Source organism: Alnus glutinosa, chromosome 2, assembly GCF_958979055.1.
Source record: "Alnus glutinosa chromosome 2, dhAlnGlut1.1, whole genome shotgun sequence".
NCBI lineage: Eukaryota > Viridiplantae > Streptophyta > Magnoliopsida > Fagales > Betulaceae > Alnus > Alnus glutinosa.
Window position 1 is genome coordinate 4209989 of NC_084887.1, and position 18337 is coordinate 4228325.

At 34.8% G+C, this 18337-nt stretch overlaps 3 protein-coding genes across 4 annotated transcripts; all 3 read right to left on the reverse strand.

The window, feature by feature from the left end:
• Window positions 1-948: 948 nt before the first annotated feature.
• Window positions 949-11669, reverse strand: LOC133861100 (peroxisome biogenesis protein 22). Of its 2 annotated transcripts, XM_062296807.1 has the most exons (9): window positions 11364-11669; window positions 5941-6177; window positions 5802-5849; window positions 4304-4360; window positions 4122-4223; window positions 3399-3464; window positions 1469-1570; window positions 1230-1359; window positions 949-1148 (listed from the first exon to the last, which is right to left on the reverse strand). In XM_062296807.1, the coding sequence occupies exons 1-8, from the start codon at window positions 11466-11468 to the stop codon at window positions 1255-1257; spliced, it is 822 nt and encodes a 273-aa protein (XP_062152791.1). In that variant the 5' UTR covers window positions 11469-11669; the 3' UTR covers window positions 949-1148; window positions 1230-1254. The 2 variants fall into 2 exon arrangements, with proteins under 2 accessions (XP_062152791.1, XP_062152790.1); XM_062296806.1 differs by having other exon boundaries at window positions 949-1359; window positions 11364-11668.
• A 1247-nt stretch (window positions 11670-12916) lies between these two features.
• LOC133861708 (uncharacterized) lies at window positions 12917-13820 on the reverse strand. The gene has a single exon (XM_062297504.1). It carries the CDS (start codon window positions 13741-13743, stop codon window positions 13033-13035), a length of 711 nt encoding a protein of 236 aa, XP_062153488.1. The 5' UTR covers window positions 13744-13820; the 3' UTR covers window positions 12917-13032.
• A 1895-nt stretch (window positions 13821-15715) lies between these two features.
• Window positions 15716-17359, reverse strand: LOC133861210 (cysteine-rich repeat secretory protein 38-like). Its single transcript, XM_062296942.1, has one exon. The coding sequence runs from the start codon at window positions 17331-17333 to the stop codon at window positions 16605-16607; it is 729 nt and encodes a 242-aa protein (XP_062152926.1). The 5' UTR covers window positions 17334-17359; the 3' UTR covers window positions 15716-16604.
• Window positions 17360-18337: the final 978 nt, after the last annotated feature.

Below are 18337 nucleotides of genomic sequence, written 5' to 3' on the forward strand. Positions count from 1 at the left end.
TTATATAAAGACAAAAAGAGACAAATGAAAATACTTCTAATCAATTGATTGGAGGGGATTCATTTGATCAGATTGTATGCAACAGAGGAAGGAGCCATCTTAGGGTTTTATTTTATTTTATTTCATGTATATGATGTTTTATTATTTAAAATTTATAATTAATCAACGTTTTTACTATGTAACATCATATACATTATTAAATGAAACAAAATAAAATCTCAATCGTAAAATGACTTCTCTTTATTTCAAGTGAAATTGAAAGAATCTTATGTATATTATTTATGACAGAGAGGACGGACTCTTTTTTTTTTTTTTTTAAAAAAAAAATTATATATAGTTAGAATGAAGTAGCTCTTAAAGTTAATTTCTTCTTTCTGCACAATCACTTATCCGGTCAGATAGGTTCTATAAGTAATCTCTCACAATTACCTACCAGAATTTGAGAATGATTATCGAGAGAGTCACTGAAAATAACTTTTGTCATTAAAGACTCCCAGATGGCTACATCAAACTTCATTTTTAGAACTTCATATTAATTCTACTAGTTCCACTCATCCAGATTACCACATAAACTTCATCACTTATGTCCTTCATGTTGATGTGGACTGCTGTTTTATGGAAGATAATTAGAAAGGTCAAGGCAATTTTCACAAAATCAACCACATTTTAAATTCAAGAAGGATATATTCCCATCATTTTCCTTTTTTCATAATTTGGGCCACTCAATTCACAATTTAAAGGCAAATGAATTATTGAAGGGCTTTGGTTTGTGTCCTTGTGCCTGTACGCACAAGCTCGGAGTGTCAAGTGTTCTCAATTATTGATGCGTCATCCCAGCTTGCATCTTGTGTGCACAAGACGCCAGCCGTACTCTGAAACTCATCCAATGCACTCAAGAAATCTACAGCAACCAGCTTACAATGACAAACAAACTGAAATATTGCAAAATAATGTCACGGAATGCCAAAATTTATTTGTAATAGAACACAAACACCAAACATTTGATGAAATCTCTCATGACCAAGTTTGGATGTGACCAAATCTATTACACAAATTTCAAACAAAGAAAGCTTTTCTCCCTCAAAACATTGGAGAAATACCGGTTTTCGTCTGACTAACGGTACTGAGAGAATCCAAAGAACATCTAGCTGTAACGAGCAGAAACTCGAGGTATGAATAAAATCCAAAAGGGAGAAAAGACAACCTAGAGTAAGAGTTTAAGACTATACTTGCATCTTTTTACTGGCTTCAGAGTCAAACACATCCAAAGAACTGTTCCAAGGTTGGGGCACTAAATACGTTCGGAGCGGTGCGTTCGGGTCTGGTAGGAGATATGTGAAGTTGGTATTTGATGAATCTCTGTAACAAATAAGAATAAAATTCAGAAGGAATGCATTAGGATGGGTAAATATATTAATATCAACACATTATAACATCTATCCAAAAATGATGAGTGGTGATAATATACAGCTAACTGAGTAACGATTTCAGGGTTCGAGTCAATATGCCAATCTGGTTCCAATTGCCGTACAAAAGATGTCCGCCCATTCTCTGTACTACAGAAAAGAACCTGCATACGCATTTCACATGAATTATGACATTTTAACAAATATGAAAAAACAAAAAACAAAAATAGGTAATCTGAATTGGTGAATACTAATCACAAAGCAGATATAATCCATTCATATCCAGAGTTCCTTTTATAATTCAGAGTTCTCTAGCAGGGTACAGATGACAAAGTTTATGCTTGTAACCAGAACAAGTATAATCATTGCAGCATTTGATTTCCTTATAAGTTCTCCTAGCCAATAGGATTGACAAGCCAAATGGCAAGATCGGGTACCAGAGTGTAATCTTTATCTACGAGACTGTGTCAACACATTTCTTCCCTATTATTCTACTGAAAGAATTTTGAGTTCTTTGCTTACTTATCAAAAACTCAGAATTGACCATCTTCTGTTGTTTTTTCATTATTTGTGCCCATAATAAGAACACTAGCAATAGTTTCTTTAAATCTCATTCACTTTCCTAAATGTAGGAAAAACTCTTTAAAAAAAAAAAAAAACCTGCAACAGACTCCCTTGGTGTTTTCTAAACCAAAGGAACTAAAAGGGTAGCACTTTTACTTCCCTCATTATTTTAATATAAAAAAGCTTTCTCTGGAAGTAAAAAGTAGTTTACCTCCCTAAATTTAAGGAAAATTGCTGCTAGTGCTCTAATATCGACTGTTGTTTTATTGCAATAATGGTAATAATATCACTGTTTGTGCATGCCTATGGTCCTCCCACTAATTATCATCATTCTTGGTCAAGGGCTAGTCACAATGCCCTTGTTCTTGAAGCTAATTTTGTGATTTTTTTTTTTTAATAGGTAATTGAAATATTATTAAAAGTGCAAACCGCAACCAAGATACATATGAAGTATACAAGAGAAAAGTCTATCTAGAAGGAGAAAAAAAGAACAAAAAAAAATCATTAAAACTAATCATCAAGGAGCTACAAATACAATTGTTCAAGTACAAAGAGAGAGAGAGAGAGAGAGAGAGAGAGAGAAGAATTAGGCTCCTCCAATTTCCTCTCGTGGTTCTCGAAATTTCGATAATTTCTTTCTCCCCAAAAGCACTACAAAAGGCAAGAGGGCATCATCTTCCGTACGACAACATTCGGAGTGCTACCACCAATCCACCAGGAAGCAAACAAATCAACCAACTGACTAGGCATAACCCAGGACATCCCAAAGCAACTGAAAAATCATTTCATAAGGTGCAAACAACCTCACAGTAGAGAAGAAGATGGTCCACAGACTCCCCATCTTTCTTGCACATACAACAGCTATCGACCACAATAACATGCTGCTTCCTAAGGTTGTCCATGATAAGAATCTTACTTAGGGGCCAACCAAGAGGTAAAAAAAAAAAAAAAAAAACCCACTCTCAAAGGAACTTTGGTCTGCCAAAGGATCATAAAATCCTCCCAAATTTTGTGATGTTATTATAATAAATTGTTCTTTAGGCTATCTGGAAGAAGACAACCTTAAGATCCAAGGATATCAACTGCTGGTTAGTTTCCAAGTGTGAAGCTTCATAATCTTCCAGGATTCCCATATCAGCCAAGGTCATACATAAAAAAAATAAAATAAAGGAGCTAAACATGTACAATGAGGGGGAGTTTTGTTATTATATTCGTGAGGTGTGTCCCGCTTCTTTGCAGAAGGCTGAAGGCCTATTTTTGTTATCATGGTAGACAGATTGCTTATGTGCATAGATGCATAGGTACATGGTGTGTGCATATGCATCCATACACAAGACACGATGCATGTCCAGTAAGTCCAAAATCATTAGAATAAGATTTAAAATACTTTCAAGGTCATATAAATTTAATGTGCACATTTTCTTTTACCTTGTCTTTGACCAAACCACCAGATGTGAAAACCCCAGCATCTTCCAAAGCTTGCAGAACTTTTTTCTGCAGACAAAAGTTCATCCCATAAATGACAAGGGAAACTTTTTAATATTTAACAAACTACAATACAGCAGCAAGAAAACGCTAATATAGAGCAGTCTGCAGAGTGCATATTATGTTAAGACACTAGCCGTTAGCAGCATCTAGGATAAAACAACCCCAACTATGTTGATACAAAATAACAGTTTAGAGATCTTAGTACGTAACATCCACAAATTATACATCTCCAATGCTCATATGTCAACATATGCATCCTTGAATTTATTGATGGGACAAATTTGCAGGATTAAGGATAAAATACAATTAAATTAAATATATTACAAGAACATAAACATCTAAGCGCAGGGGAAGCAAGCCAAAAATATTTAACCTCAACCACTTATTAAATGGTACAGTTGATTTTGAATATTTCGTATTTAAGAAAATATTGATTCCATGTTATGGCTTCCATGCTACAAAAATAAGTTAAAAATGTTGAACATGGCAAACATGCAGAAAAGTACAAGAGCAAGAGCACGGTAATATATACAGTTAAGCACTTAAGAAGTTGCTTACTGGCACTGTTAACTGTTTAGCACATTACATGACCCAACACACTTCAGCAAAAATATAGTATTGATTAACTGTCACAAAATAAGAGTTAACAAAGTCTGCACGCACTTCACTTTCATCATCCAAAACTCTTTCCATGAGGTAAAGATCACAAAATTTCGTGATTTCCAACAGTACTTCCAGCACAGAGGACCTCACAGTTGCTTGTTTCTGCCATGAACATAGTAAACAATGTCAATCCTTTTCCAGATTGCTTTTACAAGAATTTATTAAAAACAGAGTTTCACCACCTGAATCTCCTCTGGACTACTTTCCTCGAGAATTACTCCAACCAAACGACACGTTACCTACAGATATAACAGGTGATACAAAGGAAATAAGAAAAACAAACTTTAATTGCACTATTTCTTTCAGAAATATTAAATAGTAGCAAATCCAGCGGGTTATACGTTATAGCCTAGACCACAACTAAAGGTGGAAATCAAACCATGATTTCATGAAGTTAAACTCTGGAAGTTATTCTTCACAACATGCAGTGAAAAGCTTAGAGCCACAGCAATCAGGGAGTGGAACGCAGGCTCCCAATCACTTCAAGGACCAAAAAAACAGAACTTGAGCCAGTTGACCTCTAGATAAAATGATGGTCATATGACAGCAGAGAAAGCTTCGGACATCAAGAACAAAAGGAGCAGCCGAAATTACAAATGTAATTACATTTCAAGAGAAAGCTTTAGCTGATATAAAAAGAAATGGGGGCATCAATAGATTCAAGACTTCTAATCAATCAACGCTGGGAAATTTATCGTGTTGATACTTGAATCCCACATTAAGTTTCATGTATGTTTCAAATTGTACACACTCTTTTAAGCCAAAGTAATTCAGAAACACATCTTTTAGAAATCATTCTATTGGTTTTATTAATAATTAATCAATATATCAATAAAAGCGTAAAGTGTCCCCATGTACACATGAAGTATTTATTCTATTGTAATGTTTCTTAGTTATATTTTTCAAGTATTTGTTATTATTTTACTCAGAAGACAATTTTGTGCTCCACATATTGCAGAACTTTATATTTCTCATTCAAAAGTAGAACAGCCCTTGAACTACTTTAACAATTTCAACAAGTTACTAAACCCAGACCCAGAACAGAGACATCAAAAAATCATCAAAACTATCCTGTTACAACTTGTTACTTGGTGCACTGACTCGCAAGTTTGTTCATTTAGCATTTAAGATATATATATATATATGCTAGATATTATGCAGTTTTCTGGATATGATTCTTCGTTTTCCTCCCTTAAATTTTTTAGAAGCACACACAAGTACAAGATTATCGTCAATCCAATAAGAATCAGACACTGGAGACTGCGAAATGCTGACACTTATCAGCCACTGGTGATAATTTGAATACTGACCACACATTATACATGACCTATATTTACAAATTTATTTCAGAACACTTGACCCAAATAAGATCCATGAATAGTCTGCCTAGTATAATTGATTGGTAAAGCTAGAGGCAGGTAATTCTGTCCTGCATGGCCATTAAACTGGCAAATTGATGAAGGTTTTTAAAGATCCTGATTCAAAATAGAGGAATCACCTATGTTCACATTGACAAAGAACAGCAAAGTATCCATTAACCATAGATTTTAGTTCAATTTGTAGATGTTTGAGAACTATTCCTACTTCCTTAAGACCTTCAGTAAATAAAAAGAACATAATAAGCAAAACAAGATAATCTTGCTTAGCTTATAAGACTATCATTGAGCATCTGCTAATTACCTTTCTTCCTTCACTCAATTTCTGCCTTACAATTTGCCCCAGAGTTGGCTGAAAAGGGGGGAAAAGCAACGTTAGATTAAATCAAGTCAAATTAAAGCACTATATAATTCAAATGTCGTGCAAATAATTCAACACCAACCTTCACCGGCTGAAAGAACTCATCGACAACATTATGTGCTCTTGAATCCTCCAAGGATGAAGGAATTCCAGGAGCTACCAAATTTGCATTTGAATGGGCACTGACACCAGAACCACTAGGTGTTCCAGCCTGTCGTTTGGGTTGCCTTCTCTGAGGTTGACTAGGTGATCTCAAAAGCCTCCAAGTGAAAACTATTGCAACAGCAAGCCCCGCAATAGCCCCGAAGGATCGTGAATTCTGCTACCAATTTGAAAGTTCTTAGAAATCCCAAATGATCCCAGATAAAAATTCAGTGCATGGGATAAATTCCGAATCATAGATAAAAACTAATTGATTGAATCTGTATAACACGAGTTAGAAATAAGGCCCATAGAAACTGTTCTTTCTTTTAAACATAGTTGGTCTCCCTCTCTCTCTCTTAAACATCATTGCTCTCTTTCCATTTTTGATCAAGCAACCCATATACTTTTGATAGCATTTAATATAGGCTTATATGTCCATCAGAATTCAATTCTCCCCTCATTTTTGGAAGGACTACAAGATATTTTCATGAGCCACTGCTTCTATCCTCGCTGGTAGTGGCTTTTGCATTGCCTTACAATCATTAGCTTAATTCAGGAAAACATTGCACTCTAAGAGGAAAAGACCATTCTGGGAACAAAAAACAAACGCTTGAGGAAGGTCAGAATCTTGAGTTTTTGAAGCTTTTAACATTCAACTCAGACATTTGTAGCATCCTGTAATAATAGATGTCTTACAAACATGGAGATTGGAGCACAAATAATTACAGTTTTCACAAAAATAAAAGTTTTCCAGCTAAAAGAAAGTAAACTTTGTTCTTAAACTCCAGTCTTCCTTCCAGGAACTATGTTCTCAAACGCGAATAACCCATTGTTCTCAGGAACTACTACTAAGAGGTGATGCTAAGCAGTAATATAAACTACAAAAATCCTCTTGAAAACTCAATAGAATTTTACAAAGCAGAGGACAATATAAAGTCCAACTAGATACATCATCTGGTTCAAAAGAGCTACAAGTAATAGTGCTTGGCATTTTTCTCTAGAAGACAATATTAAGATAGCAAGCAATTGAAGAGCCTCATTAGACTGTGAACCCCAATCATGAATCCGAAGAAGCAAGAAACCCCTCTCTATATCAATGACACGTTTCTGTTCAGAAACTTATCCATCACAACACTGAGCAATTTTTACACAGAGGACAAGACATCATAATTCAGATGTTCTCCAAACAAAAAATAAGGTAGCTGTTGACCATAGTTTGTATAGCTACTCACCAAATTAGTAAAAATTAAACTTCTTCAATTAGTCCATTTTGTTTCTTTATCTATTCATTATTTATAGTTTCACTAGTGAAACTGTGATGCCCAGAATGTTAGTTCCATATTGGATGAGTGGATTGCCTATATTGAGTGAGTGGATTATTCATAGGTGCTAAGTCCCACATTAATTCCTTACTAAGTGAAACTGGTCTTTTTTATTTTATAAGTAATTGCAAATTCATTAAAAAGCACAAAGGTACAACCCAAATACACAGGAAGTATACAAGAGAGAAACCTAACTAGAAGAACAAAAAAAAAAAAAAAAAAAAGATCTAGAAAATATGAGAGCTAGAAATATTAAGGTCAAAAGCAGCAGCAAGATGATAAAGTATCGTAAAGAATAAAGCCTTTAATTCCATCAATGTCTTCTCATGGTCCTTAAAACTCTATATTGCATCAACTGAGGCCTACCACCTTGCACTCTCCAGCAACCGTAGAGATCTACCACCCAACTAGGCATAACCCAAACTAGCCCAACATTGCTGAAGATAGTATTCCAAAGAGCACATGCAATCTCACAATAAAGTAGAGGATGATCCACTATCTTCCCATTCTTTTTACACGTGTAGCACCAATCAATCACAATGACATGTCGCTTCCTTAGATTATCCATGGTAAGGATCTTCCCTAATATGGCTGACCAAGCAAAAAGTCACTCTCAATGGAATCTTATTCCACAAAATACTCTTCCAATGGAAATGAGTAATATCATGGGGAATAAGGACATTGTAGTATGATCTGACGTTGAACAACCCTCTATTGGAAGGAACCCAATAAAGCTTGTCTTCACCACCTCATCTCAATATGAAGGAATGCAACAAATTAAAAAATGACGTAAAGAAATCTACCTCCCATTCATGTACCGCTCTCAGAAAATTTAACATTCTACTGATGAGAGGTACTAGAAAGCTCCAAATGGTTTGCCACAACAGCTCAAAGCATGCAATGCTAAACAAGTCCAGAAAAGCTATCTTGGGGGCTTGATCCCCACACCACACGTCATGCCAGAATCTAATTTTGAAGCCATCACCCACCTCAAATCTATTATGACTAAAGAGCTCTCCCAACCCCTCCTGATAATTTTCCAAAGCCCCATACCATACATCCCTTGGACATCATACTTACATCACCCATCCAATGCACTACCATATTTAAAATCCACAACCACTCTCCACAAGGCCTCTCTCTCATGAGCATAGAGCCAAAGACACTTTCTCAAAAGAGCTTTATTGAACACAAGTAAATTTCAAACCCCCAATCTACCTTCAGAGATTAGAGTACACACCTTAGGCCAGCTAACCGAGTGGAATTTGGATTCTTCACCAATACCACCTCACAAAAAATCCCGCTACAACTTCTCTATGCAATTGGCAATATCAACCAGTAGGGGAAAATAGACATGCGGTAAGCAAATTAGATAAAGTGCTTTTAATCAATGTAACTCTCCAACCCATTGACAAGTACATCCTCTTCCATCCCACTAGTGACACTCTATCTTCTCAATAACGTCATCCCAAATAGATTTGGCCTTAAATGAAGCTCTCAAGGTGTTATGAGCCTAGATATTTGATAAAGGAATTTCTATTGACATAATGATAAAAAAACAATAAAAAATAATAATAATTTGACACTTCAAGGGGTCAATCCCTCATTTTCACTCTAACACACGGTTAAGAGATGAAACCTTTGGATAATTTTCTGGATACCTTTCATTGATAACAAAGCTGAATTAAATACAAGAGACAATCCAAATTAACTAACTACCCACTAACCCATTACACTGAAAAGGATAACTGCTAAACCAAATAACTGTAAAGATAACTACTTACCCATAACTACTTAGCACTAACCCACTACTGGCTTTTACCCGTAACTACTGACCAATTAACTACCCACTACATGACACCCAGTACATGGCTCCCATTTAGGCTCATAACACAAGGGAAAACCTAGGTATTTGATCGGCAAAAAAATACCTCGCAACCCAAAATGCTAGCCAAACCTTCAACATTAATGACATTGCCAACGGGAACCAAATTTGACTTAGCAAGGTTAATCCTCAAATTTGAAACCGCTTCAAAGCATAAAAACAATGACAAACTCTTTCATTCCTTTTATGTTAAATAAAAACCACGCAAGTTGCGAATATGATCCGGATTTATCTCGCAAAAAATCAAGGTGTCATCTGCAAACAAAAAGTGAGAAATATTGATGGCACCACCACTCCTAGACCCAAGAAGCTTGATAAAAGACCCCCGCTCACTGTAGCGAAAATCGTTGTCTCCCAGTCTCAAGCCAAGAGAGTTGCTAAAAAACCTATTGGAGTGCAATTTACCAATACAAAAATGTACACCGAAGAAATACAAAAAATTATCCTGTTACACAATTTTTTCCCAAAAACGCATCTCCTCAACAAATACAATAAATTGGTCTTTATAAAGACTATAATCACTTAAAACCAATCTTTATAAGTGATTTTAGGGAGCTACAATTGTAACTTGACTAGTTCTTTTAGAGTTATAATACAAATATGGCTAACACTTTCCTTGAGTCATGGCAAATAATATCAGAGCAACCTAATAATACCATGTGGCGTTGGGGCATTGCATAACATGGGCCCAGGTAATGACGTCAAAGATTTGAGTGAGGGGATTGTGACGCCCTAGAATGTTAGTCCCATATTGGGTGGCTAGATTGTCCATATTAAGTGAGTGGATTATGAAGGTGCACATGGATGCTAAGTCTCATATTAGTTCATTACTATGTGAGATTAGGCATTACTAGGTGAGATAACTTTGGAGGAGATTAAGTCTTTATTTTCACCCCCTATATCTTTGGACAGCTGCTCTTGTCTCTCATTTGGTGATTCGTTTTCATGAGTTTCTTGTCATTTTTGCTCTACTAGTTAGGTGGCTTCTCTTGTATACTCCTTGTGTACTTGGAGACGCCTTACGTTTTTAATAATCTTGATTACTTATTAAAAATAAAATAAAAATAAATAAAAAATAAAAAATAGTTGAGACGGGGCATTATTAAGTGATTCTAGGGAGCTCCAATTGTAACTTAACTAGTTCTTTTGGAGCGATGCCGCAGATGTTGGCTAGTGGTTTCCTTGAGTCGTGATAGGAAAAACATATAACCCTTGACATGATATTCTAAACAAATTTCTATCAGCACAATCCCCATAATGGGCATGGCCATGGGGCACTTGATGCGGTATTTAGCATATTGATTTGTGCAATAACCACCTTAGCTACTTTTGATAGCACGATGTTTACTCCCATAATCAATGAAAGAATGCCAAGCCACCCAACCCTAAAAAGAGCTAGGGGCGCAAATGTGCGAGAACAGCATGACCCTCAAGCCACCTAGTACTACTGATGTTAAGAAAGATAGCATTTTGATAGTTCATTCAATTGATTCAAATAACACTTTGCTCACATGTTAAGAAATGCCAGTATTTCCACTAGGCGCAAAATAATTCACCTTTCCATGCCAACAATCAAAACATCTTTGAAACTGAGGTAAAAAGATTAACTTAGATTGTTACTACAAAGAAACATATGAGGCCGCTCATATATATAATTTTTTTGTTTTTTTGTTAAGGGGGAGGCTTTTTCTTTTACTAAATCAAATTCCAACTTCGAGTAATGGAGATTAGGCTGCACTAACTCAAATTCCACCGTGATAGCCAATGCCTAAAGCTTTATTTTATTCGCTAAAATCATACAAAATTTAATCAAACCAAGTAAAATTGTATTTGCGTGCCCTTGTTTGAGCAATTTACGACAATAAAATATTAAATTTCGTCATCAGAAATCGCTATAATTTTAACCGCTGTTTGTTTAAACATCAATCTTTTCCAATAATCTAAACCCGAATTAACATTCAAACAAGCACCAAACTCGGCATAAATCAAAGAGAAAATCGAAACTAGAGAATAAACTAGCAAACACCATCAGATTACGACATAAATTTTGACAAGAGCTATGGATTCTTGGCGCGAAATGAGTACCAGATCCACCATGAACTTCAAGAAAGTTTCGAAATTGATATTGGCAGAAAAGGGAATAGAGGTACGAACCAGGTTCTGAAGGGAGATCGGAAGGAGATTGGAAATTTTGACGGTGAGATAAGCCCCGAAGCGCTTGATCAGCTGGACCAGCTCTTCTTTCGATGAATCTGCCATGGCCGAACCCAAACCAATCAACACGAAGAAACAAACGTCGTCGTTTCAAAAAGCCGCACAGTCCAAAAAAGAGAGCGCTTCAAATTCTCAGGTCCATCGCTTTAGCACTGTTTGATCTTGCAGACAGAAAGAGATCGAGTTGTACTTTGCGTCTATGATCAAAAAGAGAGTAGTGTTTTTCTACCAGATTTTCCTTTTTCTTTTTGTGTTACTAATATTCTTTTATTTTTCTATTGTACAAATTGTTCGGAAAAATAAACTTATCCCCTCTAACTTAATTTAATTTATAATCACGCCCACTAAGTTTTAGAAAGTAACAATCAACCCCTCAAGTTACTCAGCACTTTCAATTCGCTCCACGTGGTTCCATTTTGTATTAATTTAAACAAAAAAAATGTATCACGTGAACAAATCTCTTAATTTATTATTTAAAAAAATAAAAATAAAATAAAAACCTTAGAGAAAAGTGTTGTGGTTAGATCAACCTCCACGACCATTAATAGAGAGAGACCCACTCTCAAGTTAGAGCCTTAGAGGTGTCCACAACTCTATAACAAAAGACCTACAACCTAGTCGTAGGGCTCTATAAGTCTCGAGACTCAACAATGCTATAGGCGAGCGACTTACATCCTAACCATGAATCTTCACAGCTCAACGGCTAAAGAGTATAATTGTATGGTTATTGAAGTTTTTTTGTTTTTTTTAATCTAAAGAGTATTTTCACACATTTTATATGAAATATAATAAACAATTTCAATCACTTGTGGTCACGTGACGCATTTTTCATCCAAGTTAGTAAAAAATGGTAATGAGATGGACAAATTAAAAGTGCTAATTTGAGAGGATTGATCATTGATGGTTACTTTTAGGTAGGATAATTACAAATTGGGTATCATGCATGTCAAAGGAGATTAGTGTGATTTTTCAATGTGGTGCTACGTAGCGCGTAGGACACATGAATAATTTAATACTTTGTATTATTTGAGTGCATTTGAGATTGTGATTTCGTACACAAAAAATATAATTTTAGACCAAATTAGAGAAAATAAATCGTTTGAAAATTGCGATTTGAAAACGTAAAAAATTTGCTATTTTAAATAAATTGGTTCTTTTTTGAAAACGCGAAATTCTAAAGGCTAACTTGTGATTCTTAAGGTCAAATTGTAATTTTGTCAAACGCTTAATAATATTTTTAAAAATTATTTTTTTAAATCGTACATTGTAAAATCTCGTTCTTTCGAATTGCAAATTCAAACAAGCCGTGAAAATTGTGGGTAAAATTTGTATTTTTTATGTGGATGCATATTAAACTAATTATCTTCCACCGAATCAAGAAATTTTGAACTTGGTTTATCAATTTTGAGAAGGATTGGACAAAACAGAAGTTACAGAACTACCATATTTCAAGAACAGCATGCATGTCAAATTAAGTCGAGTAATATGTTTTGAAGTAACAAATCTCAAATTTCAAAAATATTATTTACACCATATCTCTAGAACAAATTAATAGCTAACTACTAGGATCCATGACCAATCACACCAGATTTTTCTGCCTGCAATTGAATTAGACAACCGGGCGGCGACACATGGGGCATGAATCGCTCTTAACAAACCACTCAACTACGCAGCTTCGATGGTAGACGTGTGAGCATGGCAATTTAGCAGCAACCAAAAGGCCCTGTAAGCAGATGGCACACTCAACAGCCTCTTGATCAATTTGAACCTCCTTTAGCGCTTCTACTGTAGATTCCAATGACGGCCTATTCCTTTCGTTCTGTGACTGCTCTTCATCGTCCAAATTGAGTGGCAATATCCTTCCGCTGGGAAATCCCAACCAATGCTCTGACATGTACGCCGTGTAAATTATATCGTACCTACGACTCAGCTTGTCCGCGGAAAAAAAGTAATCCCAAAAGTAGTACTGCCGCGCCTCTGGATCCGCGTCCGCGACCACATGGTAGACATACAAGGTGTGCGTGCTGCTAGGCAGCGAACAAACGTACTCCGAGACATGTTTGATGAATGAAGGATGCTTGTGAAACAACTCCGGGAGGGTTGTGTGAGAAAGCAACTTTGGTACGACGTCGGTTGAGGATTCCTCAGAGGATAACAGCATGCGCGGCACGCAGAACGCTTTCATGCTCTCCTCCTCTTCTGGGTGGTCCGGATGCACCACGAGCATGTTGACCAACAAATCATCTGCCGACGAGGAGGAACTGCCGTCGGGTTCGATGTCAAATGCTACTGGAATACTGGTTATGTTGTTGCTTGCCATCAAATTCTAAAGAGAAAAGGGAAAGCAGAAGGCTGGTCTCAACTCTTAACAAATTGATTGAGATTCGTCGCTAAGGAATTTTAGGGTTTCTTTATAGATATGCGTTAATATAACCTTGTCCTTAACGGAATAGGATTTCCCAAGTTCTCTGGGAAAGTTCTAGGAAGTTTCCAAAGGCGGCGAGCATGTGGGTAGGGAGATTGGGCTTGTGGGTCAGATTTTGGATTTCTTTGAGCGCAACTGATCCTCCAGAAAGCAAGATAATTGGACGGAATTGGCCCACGACCCAAGTCACAACTGATTAGAGCTCACCAGATACTCTATGCCTATGGATGCTGACATACTAAAAATTGAGGGAATTCTTGGTGTTGTTCTACTTTAATGATGTAGGATAGTATCATGTCAATTTAATATGATGCCACATTATTTGAAGAAGATTTTTTCAATTATTTTAAATTAATTTTTAAAGATTTTTTTTTATTATTTTAAATTAATTTTTAAAGATTTTTATTTTTTATTTATTTTTTATATAGTGCCACGTGTCAACTTCAGCGGTTGACACATGACAACTGTTAATATTTGGACGGAAAATGTAACAAAGGTATCAAACGGATTTTTACCTCTAACTCAAGTATCACCTATAAAACAAATGAAAACTCAAGTACTAAATTTAAAAAAGCGTAAAACTCATGTACCAATAAGGTATTTAACCTTAAATATAATTCAAAATTATACAATTTTGTATTTGGTGAAAATTTTCCAATTATAATGTTTAAGGCATCAAAAAGGACTCTAAAAATAAGATTGAAAAGTTGGATCGCTAAAAAATACTCCAATTCGAACATGGCAATAACTAGTTTGAACGGGATCAAAAATCTACAATATGTTAGAAATTGACTTTCAAAATTTAGAGCTACTTTTTCAAGCCTATTTAAGGGCTTTTAGAGTACGGTTTTTCAAGGGATTTGAGGCAATATTTCTAAAGAACAAAGGGCATTTTTCTTCATATGTTAAGAGAGAAAGTTTAGGTTTTTGTGCTTTCAATTGCTCATCTTTTAGAGTCTTTTACTAAAACCATACCTATTTATCAACAGCAATTAAAGCTTATCAAAGTTCCGGTATGGGAGATCAAGTAGAAATTTTTTTCAGGTGTTCTAAGGAACAATTGTGGTAGTAAACAAGTGGGTCACTTGTTTAATGCAAGAGAGTGTCAACTTCATAGGTTTTGTAAGTGTGAACTTTTTGTATTTTAATTCTTCAATAGTTAATTGATTTCTTGAATTTTGCTGCCCTATAGTGGTTTTACTTATAAAGATTTCTCAGAATGTTATCACTTCATTACCAAATTACTTATGTTGATTGATTTATCATTTTAATTATATTTGGTGAATGTTTGTGTGATTGCTTATTTTTTTTTCTTTTTTTCTTTTTTTTTTTAAAAAAAAAAATTCGCCTTATTTTGGCAAATACATATTCAATCCCCCTTTTAGGTGTTATTGGAATCTTGGACTATTATTTTCAAATATTGTTGGGACACAATATTGCTCCCTATGACCACTCTAAAAATAGACCCGTTGAGCATGATCTCAAGGTCGATAAAAGACTTAACACCAATTAGTTTTAGGTGGAATGACAACTCACGACTAGACACATATGACTTGGTGAAGTTGATTGTGCAATGTATACCCATGTTGCCAATTTATTGGATATGACATGGCATTCCATAAGAAAAGTTAGCCAAAATGCCGGAGTGAGTCAAAAAAATTAATCGGAATGACGAAGCGAGTGAATTGATAACTAAATAAGTAATGATTTTTTATTTTTAATTTTTAATTTTTTAATTTTTTTTTTTTGGTTTATTGCTATGTAGCACCAAAAGTATGGAGAGGGATCCTAAGGTCATCTAGAGTAAAGAGCCTCTTAAGAGTTCAAACATAAAACATGCTTTATGAAACATAAAACAAGATGGATGTTTTATAAAACTTTCAGCTATAGTTTTAATAAATATTATTCAATCATTGACAATGCCATTGATGCAAGTACTGGGGATATGGATGAGGATACAGTAACCTTATACTTGGCCTACTATGATCCATTATTGACTTAAACGTACACCATAAATATTCTTGCAACAATTCTATTAAAAAAAAAAAACTTTTATTCAACACCGCCCATATAAGAGCCACTCCAACATATACTTAAAACGTGCATAAATATTAAATACTTGCCCCCCAAAAAAAAGAAAAAAAAGAAGAAGAAGGAAGAACTTCATTTATAACCCCTGATCTTTCATATTTTTTTTAAAAAAATGTATCCAAATTTTAAAAAGTATCAATTTATGGTATCCATCTTATAATAATAATAATTATTTTTTTTATCAATTTCAACTCTTTATTATAATTTTCTATTAAATTCTATCAAAAATCCCAGAATACCCATTTTTTTAGGAAAAAAAAAAACGAAAAAAATGGTAGAATTTAGGTATTGGTCAGAATTTGAAGGAATTTTCAAAAATACTAATGCATGAATCTTTGAATTTTTTTTTAAAAAAATAAACACGGGAATTTTGATAGGATTTAACGAAAAATTCTAACGGATGGTTGAATTGAAAAAAATATTAAAAGATGAATACCCTAAATTGACACTTTTTAAATTTTGAGTACCTTTTTTTAAAAGTGATGAAAAATCCAGCATTATAAGTGAAGTTTTTCAAAGAAAAAAAAAAAAAAAGGGAACAATTTACTTAACAATATAATATATATATATAGGGAAGAGCTCCTGCACGACGATCAGTCCCCTATATATACATATATATGCAACGAGATACGTAGGGAGCTAGAGTGACCGTCCGTCCCTCCATACTAAGCATTGACAAACGGGTAAACTTCATATCTGAAGTAGCAACTCCCACTCATAACCCTTCCTCCTTGTTTCCCATCACAGCAAGCTGGCTGTCGCTTGATTTCATCCTTAAGACACGCTTTACAATCACTTCCAGAAATGTCTCTGGTGCATTGAGTCAACCCATAGATTGTCCTCCCTTCTCCGATCTTCAAGCTTCCGGTCTTGTACATCTTCGGGCTCTCGGAAGCTTTCTTGACCAGTTCTCTTAGCAACTTTCTTACCTTGGGATTAAACGACGAGGGATCACTTACATTTTGAACCGCCCAAGCATAAACCATATGTTCATAATCGATCTTTCCAAAGAAACTATTCTTGGCGTACTTTACTAGACAATTTTCGTACCATATAATTCCATTTTTATTATAAGAACAGTAATCTCGAACTTTTTTACTTGCCTCAGTAACACAGCTGGCACAGTCGACATCTGAGACATCGCCACGGCAGAGGGCATGCCCAAATACTTGATGTTGGCTCTCGCCCATTGAGCTTAAACTGTAACCTGTGGGAGGGGTTTTGTAGGAAAGATAGCCCATGAGCTTTGTCAAATTTATGTCGTAAGGATCGTTGCTTGTGAAGTTGTCTGAGGTTGAACATATATGGAAGATGGGATCTGCTCCAAAAACTGTTTGGAGGAGGAGGATGAAGGAGAGTAGATAGAGAGACAAGGTGAAAGTTGAGAAAGCCATTGTTGAATATGTATGAGGCCGATTAGCTTAACTTTTGGAAGTTGCAGCATCCATATATATAGTCTAGGAGAATTCAAATCAAATATTATATATATATATATATTATATAATTTCATGAAAGGTTAATTATGCCTCGTCGCTATTTGTAAGGTTACAAATTATATTGGGACATAAATATTTATTTTTATGTCAAGTTCAACAGGTAGATTTGATCATTGGATGCATGAAAGCAGCTTGACGGAGTCCAATTGCCAAACCTTGAAGCAGGTGTTTTGTTTTCTTACCTGTTACCTGTGTGATAAAGATAATAAGATATCTTCATTTCATTTGCTAGCGTTTGGGAGCGACTACCAAACAAGATATCAAGAGCTAGTTTACTATAATTTAATTTTAAAAATCTTTTTGAGAAAATAACTTCGAAAAGAATAAGAAGAAATAAAAAAAAAAAAAAAAGAAAATAAAAAAGCAAAAGAAAATAAAAATTATAGAGGAATGAATAAATTAAATTCAACAATTTTTATTTCTATCATATGGTGACGGTTGGGTGGACCGACTTAAACCAACAAAAAATAGGCATAAATGTTAGCATACAAAACAAATATTTATGCTAAAATGCGAAGTGAAAAAAGATTCAAAGTTACCCTTAAGTCATATTTGCTCAAGCGAATCCAAGAACTTCAATAGCAACTAAAACTCTAAATAATATTTTAGTAGAGATAGGTATCTTCCAACCTATGCTTAATTGTGTCTTTAGGCCCATATTGATAGAATACACATGATCTTTATTTATAGGCTAGGTCGGATGTAACGCTCCGCTTTTTACAAAAAAAACGTAAGTAAAAATTTTGATTTCCACGTGACATTAGGATATCATTAGAGTTAAGAATTGACAACAGAATATATATATATATATATATATATATATATATATATATATTTTTTTTTTTTTTTTATTTTTTTCTTAACAACTGGGAACATAACACTTTAGAGTTGACTGAATTACC